The 16,407-nt window shown below is 34.6% G+C and overlaps 2 protein-coding genes across 2 annotated transcripts in view; both read right to left on the bottom strand.

Moving 5' to 3' along the window:
- Nucleotides 1–824: 824 nt before the first annotated feature.
- On the bottom strand, nucleotides 825–6,086 carry LOC128014280 (sesquipedalian-1). The gene is made up of 3 exons (XM_052597727.1): nucleotides 5,987–6,086; nucleotides 4,855–4,955; nucleotides 825–4,271 (listed from the first exon to the last, which is right to left on the bottom strand). The coding sequence occupies exon 3, from the start codon at nucleotides 4,249–4,251 to the stop codon at nucleotides 3,472–3,474; it is 780 nt and encodes a 259-aa protein (XP_052453687.1). The 5' UTR covers nucleotides 4,252–4,271; nucleotides 4,855–4,955; nucleotides 5,987–6,086; the 3' UTR covers nucleotides 825–3,471.
- A 998-nt stretch (nucleotides 6,087–7,084) lies between these two features.
- LOC128014266 (discoidin domain-containing receptor 2-like) overlaps nucleotides 7,085–16,407 on the bottom strand; it is a 33,424-nt gene continuing 24,101 nt past the window's right edge. Inside the window, exons 10-17 of the mRNA XM_052597703.1 lie at nucleotides 16,251–16,405; nucleotides 14,898–15,102; nucleotides 12,600–12,844; nucleotides 12,229–12,356; nucleotides 11,445–11,642; nucleotides 10,166–10,400; nucleotides 9,874–10,023; nucleotides 7,085–9,754 (exon numbers count right to left, since the gene is read on the bottom strand). Coding sequence (XP_052453663.1) covers nucleotides 9,617–9,754; nucleotides 9,874–10,023; nucleotides 10,166–10,400; nucleotides 11,445–11,642; nucleotides 12,229–12,356; nucleotides 12,600–12,844; nucleotides 14,898–15,102; nucleotides 16,251–16,405 — 1,454 coding nt within the window. The 3' untranslated portion in view covers nucleotides 7,085–9,616. The remainder of the gene's footprint in view (nucleotides 9,755–9,873; nucleotides 10,024–10,165; nucleotides 10,401–11,444; nucleotides 11,643–12,228; nucleotides 12,357–12,599; nucleotides 12,845–14,897; nucleotides 15,103–16,250; nucleotides 16,406–16,407) is intronic.

Below are 16,407 nucleotides of genomic sequence, written 5' to 3'. Positions count from 1 at the left end.
ATAAGGAAATTAAATATATATATATATATATATATATATATATATATATATATATATATATATATATATATATATATATATAAATATATAAAGCAGTAAGTGTGTAAAAAAGCTCTGTTCTGAGAAATATTTTATAAGGTTATATCTATTCATATTATAACAAATTAAGTACAACATTATAATCTAGTCTGTCAGTTAATAGATATTAGGTCATACAAATTGCATGCTTAATAATTGTAAATTGTAAGCAATAAATGTTTAAAATAGTTGTAAGTATAGTAACATTATAAGACTATTTGACGTCAACTATATTTAATGCGGCGCTTTGGGACTTTTATTTTAAAAACAGTTAAAGTTCAGTACGTTCTTTGTGGCTTCACACAATAGATTTTGTAGTTTCCGTTGTCAAATGTGTGATGCCCATTAAAAACGTGTTACTAGCAGTGAGAGTATGAAATTGTCAGGTTGTGTTTTGATAAATTAATGAAGTCTTAAGTGCAGAAAAAATCCTCCACAGTAGGACAATTCACTCAAAACGTAATATTTACTTTCATGTCCTTGAAAAAGCTCACGAAGGGCATATTTAAATGTGAAAGTATTTGTTTCGTTTATGCACATTACAACTTAGTAGAGAAATGTCCAGGAAATTCGACTACAGTGAATTTTAGAAACCATCCATCAAATACAAAATCAATGCATCTCCATGCAATAACAGGATCAGTGAATGTGATGTGAAAATATCACAGTAATGCTGAGCCATCTTGTGGCCAAATAGTGAGTTCACATTTTGATATAAAAATAAATAAATAAATACATAAACAATATATGAGGATGCTCATCTTTATTTAAATCATTTGAAAACATTCAACTTAATTTCATGTTTTCTTCAAATTGAATAGTATACCCAATATAATGATCTAGTTATTTCAATACAACTTTATTCAGCATAAAGGTACCTAGTTTTGTCATTTTACTACCAGTACCTGGTTAATACACAAACAGTTCATCCACATTAACCTCTTAGCTGCTGGTGTTTTCCTTTTTTTTTTATTTTTTTTTTTTATTGTGGAGTCTAACACAGTGTTTTAGATGAAATCTGAAGGCACTGTGGTTGGCCACGCAAGGATCCCATATAGTGTCTGTCAGTTTAATCTCCCCAAACATGATTATAAGATTGCACACTGTTCGTACCATTAAAATGCATTTACAAATAGCCATAAATAAGTTGTATGTATATAATGTATTAAATGTTGGTCACAGACAGAATGATGAATAATAATTGGTCAGTTTTAAAAGGCAAGGCAAAGCGCTGGCATGCTTATTGGCAAGAATGCAAATATATGTTTAAGCATAGCAAATCTTAGCCTAAAAATGAATAGCATGGTGTATTAAAGCTGCTTAGAAAAAAGATCCATCAACAGAAGATTACATGTTAGCTGGCTAGTTAGGTCCATTGTCTGAGATACTATTTCATACTTTATACTTTAATATTAAAGTCATTTTGGCAATTATGTTTTTGGCTGGACTGATTGTACAGCTCCTAAAATACAGCATAAAATTCACCGCCAAGAAGTCTGGAGTGAAATCAGGTTAACTCTATTAATCTTGGCATACATCTAACTTTTTGTGCTTCTGTGCAATATATATATATATTTTTACATTATACTGTAAAATGATTACAAATCGCCATAGACCAGCTCTGGCACCGTAATGCTTAACATTCAAGGTGTTTAACATGGACCTTGTACCGCAATACAAAATAAAATACAAATGATAAGGAAGTGGCAAGTTGCTTCTACATGAGGTTCTTGGAAAATCCCAATATGAATTTAAGTGCAAGAATAGTTCATCCAAAATAAAGAAAACAGCATCATCATTTACTTATTCTCATGTCATTCCAAACCGGTATCACTTTCTTGCTTCCATGAACAGAACAGTACTAGTTTGGCAAAACATCCAGAATGTTTTCTCTCTCTCTCTCTCTCTTTTGTTTAGTTTTTTATACAATGGGAACGGAGAAAATCAAGCTCTAAAATATTACTCAAAAGCACCATCAATGTAGTCCATACCACCTATTCAACAAACAAGTATTCTGAAGTCATAAATCTTTGGGTGACAAATGTAATTATAATCTCTAAAATGAATCTTTCATCAAGGTGTATCAAGACACTTTCATTGTGCTTTTTTTTTGTCAGTTTTTAAACCTTGACTGACCCAGTGTCTTTTTATTTTTGCTATGAAAGGAAAAATAGCACTGTATACTTGGCAAAATATATCATATTTAATTCAACAGTGCAACACTATAATATTGAGATTATTGAAGATTTAATGCAATTTTTAATTTGCTATCAAGTTTCTAAAATATTTTTTTTTTTATCTTTCCTTGCCACATAACCTATAAGTATGGAAATGTTCAAATGATTTTAATAGCATGTCTAAATTTAGTAGCAAATATTGAATACATTTTTTTTTTTTTCATTTCATTGCATTACTTCACACTGTGTGTTCTAATAAATCGATTGCAAAAACTGATTCAGTGATTGATTTAGGTCAACCAACAAGATTCAAGGAAGTGCAAGGAAGGTCTTTCATCGTATTAAAGGAATAGTTTTTGCAAAAATGACAATTTGTCTATAAATGACTTACCCTCAGGCTATCCAAGATGTAGATTTTGGTAAATGGAAACACATTTACCTCTCTTGTTCACCAGTGGATCCTCTGCAGTGAATGGGTGCCATCAGAATGAGTCCAAACAGCTGATAAAAACACCACAATAATCCAAAAGTAAAAGTCGTCTTTTCTGAATCAAGAGAGAAATATGCACAGATCAAGCAAAAACAGTCCAAAATGGATTTGTTGGTGTATTTTGATGCGAGGACAACAATATGACATCCTCATATTTTGTTTCACACAAGTGCACACAAGATGTTAACTGATGGACTGGAGTCGTGTGGATTACTTGTGGATTATTGTGATGTTTTTATCAGCAGTTTGACTCTTATTCTGACGGCACCCATTCACTGCCGAGCATCCATCGGTGAGCAAGTGATGCAATGCTACATTTCTCCAAATCGGTATTTATAAAGAATCAAATCCATGTACATTTTCAGGAACTTTTCATTTTTGGTTGAACTATTCCTTTAAAATGCTTAAGAAAACAAATGTAAGAAAAAAAACTGCTATTTATTTTGTCATATCGTACCATATAATTAAAAAAGTTGCTTCCCATTTTATTTCCTTTCTGTATTTCTCAGAGAGTTTTGGAATGACATGAGGGTGAGCAAATGACGACAGAATGTTCCTTTAAAAAATGGCTTGGTCCTGTTTAAGGAAAAAAAATCAATCAGTAACAGTGTACAAGCAGTTGTCGTTCTAATGCTCTCTCTGTTTTTGACCCTTTATGTCTTCAAATGAGATTGCACTAAGCATGTGATGTGTGTGCAGATGTATATTTCGAGCCCTCACGTTCATTCACTGGCTCTGCAGCCATTCTATTCTCAGTTCAGCCACCTCTTTGCCGTACCAGTCATGTAGTTTGGAGAAGCAGCCTGTGCCGGGTGAAACGGGGCTCTCGAGTGATCCGCCAATGGTCTTCCTTCGTGGAGGAACCGGAGGTGGTCTGACTCGATCTCCTCTCTCACTACAGTTCACTTGTGGGTCGCTGACACCGTTTGGCACACTGGGGAGTTTACTCCAAGACACCCCGTTTTCCCTGCTAGACACCCCTTCCTGCAAAGGCGCTGTAATGGTGGCGTTCTGTAGTGAAAAGGTTGCGGGTTGGAAACTTGCTGCTCCTTGCAGTTGCGGCTGGTGCTTCTTCAGCTTGCTTTTCGCGAGTGACGATCTGGTTTCTTCTTGCACCTCCTCCAGCTGCCTCTCCAGCTCCTTCACGACCAGACGCATGTAGTCGAAGCTCGCCCGGGACAGAGCTTTGACCCATGATTCCATAGCGGCCTGGTTCTCCGCGGCCATCTTGTAGACCTTCGCTTTGACGCAGTCGAATTTAATGGCGAAGGCAAACTCTTCGGATTCAGACTCGCAGAGCTCCACCGTACAGCCTTCCAGGACGATGACGCCAATCGGCTCTCGGCTTTCCCTCTCCTCGAAGTAGAACAGCATGTTGCCCTTCAGAATAAACCAGCGGCGGTGGTACGCTGTGTTCCGTTCCCCTTTCTTAAAGAGGAAGCCCGTCTTGTCTGGAGGAGAGTTGCATGTGGCATAATGTGCCACGCTCCTCTCATTCAACTTCATGATGGTGAGGACACCTGACTCTGAAACAGAAGTCAAAAATTAGTTTACAGTACATACATTTAAAGTAAATATTAGAGATGGTGGTTTAATAATATCGATTTTACCCTAATTAACGCTTTTCTACTAACACCTCTAAATCTCCAAATCTTTTAAGATGAGTAATAGAAAAAACAATACAATAAAAAAATGTGTTGTGCATATCGGTTATTTAACAATGTATGACGTTACTCAATACTGTGATAATAGAAATTACTGAGAATTTATGTACATTTATATATTTTATGCTCACCATTTATTAGATTAAAACTACAGTGAAAACAGTATTGTGAAATATCATTGCAACTTAAAATAACTTTTTTCAATGTAAAAATATTTTAAGAATGTCATTTATTCCTGTAATGGCAAATATGAATTTCCAGCAACCAGTGCTGCGGCATTTATTTGAAACGGAAACCTTGTAACATTGTAAAATATGTCCCCTTTACTTTTGATCAATTTAATGCATCCTTTCTAAATAGAAGTATTCATTTCTTTAAAAAAATAAATAAAAAAGTAACCAACCCCAAACTCTTGAACAGTAGTGTAGATGTAAAATAAATTCACCTTTCTTTCAACGCTTTTCTGTAGACCCTTCACTTGTGGCCTGCTTCCAGCTGTCAATCGAAACACCAGCACTTGCCGAACAGCTCCATCCCATTTCTGATCTAAAGAAACAAAAACAAAACCAGCCACACATGACTGACGTGTCATATATACGGGAACATCTTACTTCACACATCTGGCCTGGTTTAAAATAAGCAAATTCCTCTTCATGTGGAAGAAACAAGTGTCAAAAAAAGGTCTGTGGACGTGACTAAACTGTACAGGAATCAGGCATAGCGTCAAAACAATGACAAAGATATTTAATGAAAAGATACTACGCTATACAATCACTTTTCCATGGAATTTTCTGAAGTGCCTTGGATATTTACTATGCTACTACCAAAATACTCCAGGAAATAACTATCTTTGCATCTAAATGTCATGCTACACTACCATATCAAAGAACCACTGTATTATCCTTTGATATCTGATCACTTCTTTGTTTTGGTTTTTTGTTTCTTTAGTATGCATGTACAAAAAAGGACCCATGCATCATGAAAGTGTCATGTTTTATACATGCTTTGTGGTATTACCAATGGTGTTCTTGAAAACAGATTTAAGTTGTGTATACACCATGAAACAAAAATGTAAATATCATGGTATACATCAAAATATCAAAGTACTATCACAGTAAAAACAGTGTTACTGACCCAACCAGCGATTAGAGGCTACTGCAAAAGTTTTAGTGATCCAGATAGCACTTTTATATCAGCGTGCGTTCAAGAATAAACATTTAAACAACATCCATACACTGCATTTCAAGTAAGCCTCAGAAATACAGTCAGATTTAGCACACAAGTATGGCTTAACAACAACGACAACGGTGTTGAAAGCTTAATTAAACATTATCAAACTCATTTAAATCCGTAAAGTAAGCAAATCATGCATAATTTGCATTACGTTTAGGAAAAACTCAACGTGTCTTAATAATGCAGTCTTTGTCATTCTCCTCTCGCAGCGCGAGCAGACTGCTTGCCCCGTAACTATCTTAAAACTGATACAAAGCCGCGTTACAAAGATAGAGAAACTCGTCAAGGGAAAGGTTTAAGAAATACAGTACGTCGTTTCGAGATTATATCGATGTTTAACCTGCCTTTTGAGCGTGTTATTGGTCCCCAGCAGACAGTTTTTCTCCTTTTCAGTCTTCCTTTCCTGAGTCTGTCGATCACGTGACGCTGCAGGAATCTCTCGCTCGTGTGTGCGTATTCTCACACAATGGGTTATTATAAAGATCACAATGAGTCACACGCTCTTCTAACACACCGAAACTTAAGTTTAAGAGTGAGAACATGATTATATACATCTGTATTTAGATTACATGAATTCCGTTTGGTTATAATTGATAAAATACTGCGGGAACAGTGATGGTATCGCCAGAGCTCGCAGATTAGGCCTAACGTTACTTGAGAAATGTAATCCGTTACTGATTCCAAATTACGCGACAAAAATGTAGTTAGTAACGTAATGCGTTACATTACATGATAGATTATATAATCCGACTACTTTCTGATTACTTTTGACCTCACTAGTTTATCATATTGAAATAGGATACAATGTTATCTCGTACCATATATTGATATAAAAATAAAAAAATTATATCATTTCTTTTTATTAATACAATGAAGTGCACTAAACATAACATTACTTTGAGGTTACTAGGTCTTTGTTTGAATGTATACAAAACTGGAAGACTTTCTGGTTGTATAAAGTAGGCTATTTCAGAAAGGGACATTTAAAAGATTAGGGAGAATCAATAAATTATGAATAATTTATTCATTAATTAATTATGAATAATGTATTGCTATTGTAATATGCATTCATGTAATCAATAAAAAAGTAACTGTAGTCTGATTAGGATTATTTTAAAATGTTATTTTATATAATAACAAGCTTTTAATTTTTGGAATCTGATTCTAAACCCAGCTCTGGGTATCACATGGTAATACTATTTTATGGTATTTATATGGTACTCCATGGTACATATCCAAAGCTATAAGTAGTTATAAAATCATGTTTTATGAAATACAGCCTGCCATTTTTAACATTTCGCAAAACCATGACTGTGGCATTGTACATGAATATAAACAATACATAAATAATATTAATATTAAATAAAAAAATTATATATTATTTATCAGATATTTAGAAAAATAAAATAGTATTCAGAACAAGCAAAGCATTTACACGGCAATTACAGCAAAATCTGTATTTATTATGGAAAATAAGAAAGAAGATGACAGAAAACGAGTCTTCCTTAGTTCCCAATATATTACTATACATACAGTATCTACTCTGCTTATGTAATGTACATAAAGGACACATACAGAGTTAAAATGTTTGAACGAAAGACTGTTATTGAATACTAGACGATAAAATAAGATACATTTCATTTCACTTGAAAAGAAAAAACCCACACTCACAGTATCACGCATTCACACGGACATGCACTCTTGGTCTCTAAATATGTAGGAAAAAGCAAACTCTGATCAGTAATAACAGAAATTGCCTCAGGCTCACTTCAGCAAAGGCTTCTGGGAGATGGAGTTTTAGTGGTTGCCCATCTCCTTAGCTTTCCTACCACTGACATTCAGTCTAAATCCCAGTGCTATTGGAGGACTCTTGAAAACGTCCTGCATAGCCAAACCTTTCAGCAGCCAAACAATAAAATTTCTCCTGTACATTTGAAAGCAATTTCTGAAATATAGTAAACACAAACTACAGAAAAGGAATGTAGAAACTAGTACACACAGATGATAAAAGATGGAAATGTCAGATTGATTACATCGTAGTGCACCAAATGTTTTTGTTTTTTTGTTGTTGTTTTTTTTTTGGTGCAACACTCATTCATTTCACAAACTTTTGCAAAAAACATTAAATGACATTTATAAAACATTAAAGTGGAATAAAAGAGAAAAATGTGCTTTGAATAATTTTAAACTTACACATATTCCCCCGTAATCATGTGCCTTCTACAGAGATCAAAGATAAAATAGATCTCTACAATATTGATATTATTGGTCCTCTATGTCCTCAGCCAGACTTAGTTCATTTAAATACAACAACAATGCAATTGTAGAACTGTATGCCAATAACATTGTATAGGTATAGGGTTTTTCTTTGCAACTTAGTTGAAATTCAGTTTGTTTGGCTGTTTTTTTTTTATTCTGGATAATAAAAGAGTAATTCAACCAAAAATGAAAATTAGCTGAAAATGTAGTCACTCTCAGACTATCCAAGATGCAGATGCATATCGTTTCTGTATAAGAACAGATTGAAATAAATGTAGCACTACATCCCTCGCTCACCAATGGATCATCTGCAGTGAATGGGTGCCATCAGAATGAGAGTCCAAAAAGCTGATTAAAACATCACAATAATCCAAGCTACTACGCCACGACTACAATCCATCAGTTAATGTCTAAAGTGAAGCAAAAAGCAAATCCATCATTAAGGTGTTTTTCAGCTTAAACTGCTGCTTCAGGCTAAAATATGAGTCACCTGCAATAATATTGCTTTCTTTGTTTCTGTTGATTATTGTGGTGTTTTTATCAGCTGTTTGGACTCTCATTCTGATGGCACCCATTCACTGCAGATGATTCATTGGTGAGCAAGTGATGGAATGCTACATTTCACCAAATCTGTTCTGATGAAGAAATAAATTCATCTACATTTTGGAGGGTGACTACATGCTCTGCAAATTTTCATTTTTGGGTGATCTATTCCTTTAAAGCCAAGATGAAATGGCATTAACAACCCATTTTAATTCTATAATTGGACATCTGGATGTGGAGCCTAAGGGGCAAAATTCACCCCAAGAACATTTTGACATATCACAATGGAAATGCTTCTTGTTCTTTAACATTAACCAAGAACCAAGTTATTATATTTTGTTGAAATACTACAAAAACAAACATTGTCTTCTTTGGAAACCTGCACGGATGAATCATTCAAAATAATTATTTTGGTCCATTGGTCTGTTCTGATTTCATGTTGACTTTAAAGTGGCCTGTTAGAAGCTGGGGGAAGAAACAGTGCATTAAATTGCACGTCAGTCCATTGTTGGCTCTATAACCCTCTCCTTCCTCCTCTGAAAGGGTTTTTAATCTAACTATAACAGTAGTTCTGCTAGATCCAGGCAGAGCAAGTCTCTGACCTGGCTATATCCAAAGAACCTGTAAAAACATTCATATTTAGAGAGCAAAACAACAAATGATATCTTAAGACACGGTAACTCCAGTGTGGGGGTTAATAAGAAACAAAAATAGACAAAAAGGAAATAAAAACCAAAGACAGCAGTGCTTAAGGATACACAACCACAGTTTTGACAAACACAACATTTGTCCAGTTGCTTCTTTCTGCCTAAAATATACAGTAGGCTCAAGAGTCACTGTTCTTCTGGGAAAAAGAAAAAACACAGAAATAACATGTATGATAAAGAAAAAAGGGAAAGAACAACAACAAGTCTAAAAAAAATCTCAAGTGTCTACGGATTGAAAAAAAAGCTCTTTGAATCCCAATGGAGATGAATATGTGAGTGGATAAATGAATGAATGCCTTTAGTGAAATCTCATCATCTCTAGATCTCTCCTCCATTGGATTTCTATCGCTCTAATGGCGCTACATTGTGGCTATAATGTTCCTGCTCTACTTCAGCGACTGGCGAGCCGTCAGAAGACTTGTGTAACCGTTTTCCTCCAGGTTATTTCAGAAGAGCAATTTTCGGTCATGAGTGGGACGCAAAAGTTCGCAGGGCCTGATACAATCTGTGAAAAGTGGGCCGGTCCGCGATGTCACGACTCCAGCAACGCATCATCAGCTCGAACAGAGAGGATGGACAGAGTCGTGGAGCATAGAGAAAGATCTAGGGAGAAAGAGAGAGAAAACATAGTTAAGAAATCTTTTAGATGAAACATCAGTGTTCAAAGTCACTTCAAATCAAAAGCGAAACCAAAATCAAAGTGAAGTTGTCCCAGTGTGTACCTGTCTCCCCTGGTTTCTGAAGAATTCGCCGGTGTTCTCGATGACCTGTTCATCAGACAGCAGGCTGTAGGGCTGCTCCTTACATAACGTGAAGATCTCCCACAGGGTTACTCCAAATGCCCACACGTCACTAGCTGTGGTGAACTTTCCCTAAAAACACACACACATACTGCACTGATTCAAAGAAAGCAGCTTAATAATTCTGTGGAAACCAAGATACATTTCTTACAAAAGAATCTTGAATGAATAGAAAGTCCAAAAGAACAGCATTTACAGCGTCTCTTTCCCTCACCAGTAAGATGCTCTCCCAGGCCATCCAGCGTATAGGCAGCACAGCGCGCCCCTGTATACGATAGTAATCACTACTGTACAAGTTTCTGCTCATGCCGAAATCAGAGATCTTTATGGTGAGGTGGCGGTCCAGGAGGCAGTTCCGGGTGGCCAGATCACGATGCACAAAATTCAGAGAAGCCAAGTACTTCATCCCAGAAGAGATCTGCACCGACATGTGCAACATGTCAGCAATGCTGCAGAGACCGAAATAAAAGAGTTTATGAGAATAAAACAGCAAATGCACACAAAATATGACCTGGGTTCAAACCTGTATCAAATTCTGAATGTGTGAAAGCACAAAAGAGACATGAAAGCTATAACGGAGATGGAAATCTAATTTACAACTGTATTTTGGCTTCAGAAGACTTGCTTAATAGTCACACAAACACACACACACACACTTATAGAGAGAAAGAGAAACACACACACACATATATATATAAATATATGAATAAAACATTAATAATAAATATTACATGAAAACCTTAAAAAAGGAAATAAATAAGTATAAAGTGAAAAAAAATCATTAAGTACTAAAACTGAAATAAAAATAAATTAAAGTTAAATAGAAATATAAAAAAAGAATAATGTCAAAAGCACATGACAAAACTACTAAAACTAAAATAATAGTAAATAAATCTAATAGTATAAATAATACTAAAATAACACCAGTGTGAAAGGAAGAAAGAAAATCATAAAGGTTTGAAACAACTTGAGGGTGAGTAATATATATATATATATATATATATATATATATATATATATATATATGTATATATATATATATATATGTGTGTATATATATATATATATATATATATATATATATATATATTTTTTTTTTTTTTTTTTTTTTTTTTTTTTTAATTTTTTTTTTTTTATTATTATTATTATTATGTTTTGTGTGTGTTCAGCAGTTGAGAGTTACAAATCTGATTGCAGGTTCTTCTTCAAAAATGCAGGTTTTTAATTCAGGTTTTGAAAAAAGGACAGACTGAAATGATTTTCTGAGGTTTTTATTATTATGACTTGAAGACTCAGAGGTCTCACTTCAAAAGTTGGCTTGATTTTTACCCAGTGATCTGAAACATTTCCATCATAAATTGAGAGCTGACTAGAAACTGGAAGGTTAAGCTGAAGAATTCGGAGGTTAAGAACGTTAAGCTTGACTCTGACTTGTAGAATAGCAATATTGAGGCGTCTGGAGATGAATGGCTTCTTCATAATGATGAACACACCTGACAGATGGAATGTTGTTGGCATGCGTGAGTGTGCTCTCTATCTCTCTCTGGGACAGGAACATGTTGAGGTCTCCGTTCTCCATGTACTCCGTCACCATGCAGAGTGGGTCGGAGCTCACGCACACGCACAGCAGCTGGATGATGTTTGGGTTATTCAGACGCGACATGATCTTTATCTCCTTCAGGAAGTCATTTCTACACACACACAAAAGTCTGAAAGGTTATCATGGGATCAGGAGAAAGGTTAAAGTTTAGCATCCATCAATAAATACTGACTGACGATAATAAATGAGAAATAAAATCCAGCTGTAAACCGATTAGAACTCTCATAGAGAAATTACAATGATAACTGTGCATTCTAAAACAATCTGATACATTTTATGAAGAATTAGGAGTCTATTAGGATTCAATCTTCTTCACATAAAAAAATAAATAAAAAAGAAAATAAAATTATATATATATATATATATATATATTATATAAATAAATCACTTTAAAAATCAATGAATACTTTGACATTTTAAATAATTTATTCATAATTGATTTATAATATATAATATATATATATATATATATAAAACAAAATTAAACATAACACATATTTATTAATTTTTGTTATATAAAACAAACTTGCCATTTACCTACTATTTGTCTTTATCCGTGTGCCGACCGAATAAAACAACATAACCATTTACAAAGATTTAAGCAAGAGCTTCCCAGAAGCCTCACTCTATGATGCAACTTTCCAATCAATTTTGTTTTGTGTGTAACCCCCCCAAACCTGGCATTGCTGGTGGCATCCGCTCGGAGTTGTTTAACTGCTACGAGCACCGTCCTGCCGTCCTGCTCCGGTAACGGTGCACCCTCTCCCAGAAACTCAGCCAAACCCTCGGCCTCACATAAATGTACCTGGTAACAGCAACAACACCACTATGAACATGTGCCAACAAACATACTTAAACAGCGTGGGAACGGAAATACACTTGCATGCAAAAATACCACAACGTACTATGGTATTACCATGTCATGCAACAAATATCAGGCACTGCAGCACTGTTTGTTTAACCAACTAACTCTGAATAAAAGACAAAGGAGCTGAAGGAATAAAGGAAGTGGAAAGAAAAGCTCTTGCTGTGCTTCATTGGGACTCACCTCACCAAACTGGCCTTCTCCCAGTTTCTCTCTGAACAGCAGTCTCTCTCGAGGGAACTCGGCCACAGAGATGTCCTTCCGTGTCAGGGAATCAACGGTGAGGGCCGGAACGGCGTACATGTTGCTGCCGGTGACGCCCTGCAGACTTATGATGTCTGTTTCAGCGTAGTGTGGGACGCTGCTCTGAAAACACTGGTGTGGGGTGCACAGGGTCACATCAGGTTCAGCGTATCCTCCGCTGCAGGCTGCGCAGAGAAACCGGTCAACATGTCAGTCAGCTTAGTCAATTCTAATTTATATTATTTTATATTTAAATTGTTTCCCATTGCATTCCATTTATTTCCCACTTCATTTCATGCATATCTTTATTTGCCACCCTTTTTATTTTCTATACAGTTCATCCAAAAATAAATAATTTATTCACCCTTATATTTTTCCAAACCTGTATGAATTTTTTTGGAACTCAAAAAGAAATTCTGCAGAATGCTGGTAATCAAACGGTTTTGAGTCCCATAGTCTTCCATAGTATTTTCATAGAAGTCAATGGACCCAAAATTGTTTTGTTACATTCTTCAAGATATCTTATTTTGTGTTCGACAAAAATATCACGGAAGTCAAACGGACTCAAAAACTGTTTGGTTAACAACATTGACTTCCAAAGTATTTTTTGTCAATACTATGTAAGTCAATGGGAACCCGAAACCATTTGGTTCCAACATTCTTCAAAATATCTTCTTTTTAGTTCTACAAAAAATATTAAAAATATCAATATGAGGGTGAGTAAATAAATTTTGAACAAATTTTCATTTAAGGGTGGATTATCCCTTTAAAGTGCTGTACATGCTATTGAAAAATTGGAAATGTTGGAAGAAGAGTGAGAGAAAGAGGATGAAAGAGAGAGAGAAAAAGCAGAAGATGACAATAGAGGAACAGGCCAACTTCATTTTATTTCAACCAAAACCCTGAGGGGTGTCTGGGTGCAAGAAACTGCAGGATGCCAAAAAAGGACCAAAGGAAACTCTTGCATCAAGTCCTACCCTTGCAAAGTCCTTCAGTCTGGAAACAAGGTCAGACGGAGTTCATAGACTGCAAGCAAAGGATAAAGAACGCAAGGCTAGAGGAGGAAGAAAGGAAAAAGTGCACTGGCAGGCAGCATGCAAACTTGTTTTGAGGAAACAAATGTCAATGAAATCAAGTTCAATAGGATGAAAAATAGAACTCAAAGAGAATATTTCTTAAAAGATAGTACAAGAGGTTAGTTTCAGAAGGGACAGCGTGTTCAGATATTCAGTAATGCACTGAAAGCATTTCTTCAGTAGCTCTGGTCCAGAACATAGTACGCTATTTAGGCAACATTGTTAGGATTCATATTTGACATGAAGACTTTCATTATAATATATTTTATTTCTAGACACATTCTAAGGCAGCTTAGAAATGTATCTTAGAATCATAGTCAATCCCAGACTGATGGAAACGAGTCAGTTTCAGGTTCATGTACTTACACTAAAGTTCAGTTTGGAGTCAGAAAGATTTTAATTTAGAGAAATTAATATTTTTATTCTGCAAGGAAACATTAAATTGATAAAAAGTGACAAATACATGTATAATGTTACAAATAAATAAATACTGTTCGTTTAAACTTCCCGTTCATCAAAAAATAAAACATTTAATTTCCACAAAAATATTAATGTCAGAAAAATTTTAAAATTTACTATAAAATTGTACAATATTTCTATATTTATTGAATTTTCAATTAAATAAATGCAGCTTTGGTGAACATAAGAAAAGTGTTTTTTTTTACCTTTGAAATAATATTACTATATATGTTTGTTTTTATTTGATTATAAAAAATAAAAATAAAAATGCTGGTTTTATACTTATATGCTATGACTTAAAGGGACAGTTCACCCAAAAATGTAAATTCTGTGATCATTTATTTACTCTCATGTTGTTTCAAAACCGTATCCTTTTTTTTTAAATTATTATTATCCAGATATTTTGAAGAATGTTGCAGTTGCTGGTATTTTCATTCTGTACTATGGAAGTCAATGGACACCAGTTTTTGGTTTTGTTACCAACATACTTCAAATGACCTTCTTTTAAATTCAACAGAAGAAAACTACTCATACAGGTCAGGACCAACTTGGACAATTATCATTTTTGTGTGCACTATCCTTTAAGGCAATAGGTTTATATTGTGGCATTTTTAATTCATCAGGATTCATGGTATCAGTAGTTCATTCAGCTCAGCAGGGTTTGACACAAAGCTAGTTTGTGTTTGTGTATAATGGATGCTACCAGAAGCCTCTGCGCTTTGCGACAGCTCGGGAAGTTTGTTCCTGAGTGCAGCGGGATCCTGATACTGGGGGTCCAGCAGGAAGATCCTCTCGTAGGGCGGGTCGAGGGAGATGCGCGGGGGCACCGGAGGAGTCTGCAGAATTACAGTGTCACTGCTAGAAGACAAACGTACTGTCACCTCCTCCTTCAAAATACGCCTCGGAGCCTGAGACAGAGAGAGAGACTATTTGTATTACCATATTTTCAGAAAATAAGTCGCAAAAAACAATGCATCTATGTATAAACCATGTTTTATCATCACATTTAGAAATAATGTAAATGTAAAATAATGCTATATGAAACAAAATGCTAGTTTATAGATGTTATGTAGTTCCCTCTCTCCACAACAATTTATTTTAATAACTCAATATACTGTATATAAAGACATTCATTATAAACAACATTTACTCTAAATATTGAACACAAACAAATTTTATTAAGAGCAAAAACTGTACAGTTTGTGCATGTTTTGCATGCTTAATAATTGCATTATTAAGTTGCTTAAGAATATAAGTCTCGGCATGTTTGGTAGGACATTAAATTTTTACTTGAATTAAATAAAAACATTCAATATTTTTACTGCATTATTTATGCCTTGTAATGCACCTAATAATGCACTGTATGATCTCATGAATAATTGTAACCACAGTTATAATAAATTATAATACTTATCCATTCATTGTCACACCTTTATAAAGTATAATGCATTATAACACATGAAAGACAAACATTCAAATATTATAATGCATTTTAACTTTGGTTACAACTATTTATGAAAAGATTTAGTGCATTATGACATACCTTATGAATATCTTTCTAATGCATTATACATAAAGGCCTTATACATAAAGGATTTGTTAGCTTGTGTTATATTGCAAACTGGTATTTCTTATCATATTAATGCCTTTTCATAATCATAAACACCCATTTGTAGTGCAAACTTCAAAGTTATCTGTTTATTGCATATATTTATACTTATAGTAATTTACCTAAAGTGGCTAATGAAATGGAAAACTCATACAATCACTGAAAATAGCTTACTTCTGCACTGTAAAATAAAGTGGATATTCCAGAATATTTTTATTATTTCTTAAATATATATATTTTTTTAGAAGCGGTGCTTTCTTGGGGATAAATTTAGAGAGACAAATCCTCAAAGATGTCACATGCCTGTGAAGTCACTTCTTTAAATACAACGATCCCCTACTTTCAGTAGAAAAAGGCACTTTATACTATTCAAATATTTCATGCATTGTTGAGAAGCATTATAATTTGTTTCATTAATACAAACATTACAGTACACAACATACACACCTTCTCCAGGACTTTGTACACATATTGGCACCACAGAATCAGAAAGATGATCACCACTAGTAGAAGAATAATAGTCACCAGACAGCCAATCAGAATCGATGTACTGCTCTCTTCAGGAGAGTCGGTTTTTGATGGTTTTACTGTCGTCTGGTCCTCT

Source organism: Carassius gibelio, chromosome A5 (assembly GCF_023724105.1).
Source record: "Carassius gibelio isolate Cgi1373 ecotype wild population from Czech Republic chromosome A5, carGib1.2-hapl.c, whole genome shotgun sequence".
Lineage (NCBI taxonomy): Eukaryota > Metazoa > Chordata > Actinopteri > Cypriniformes > Cyprinidae > Carassius > Carassius gibelio.
Note: the sequence above shows the minus strand (reverse complement) of the source record. Positions and strands in the feature narration are given on the sequence as shown.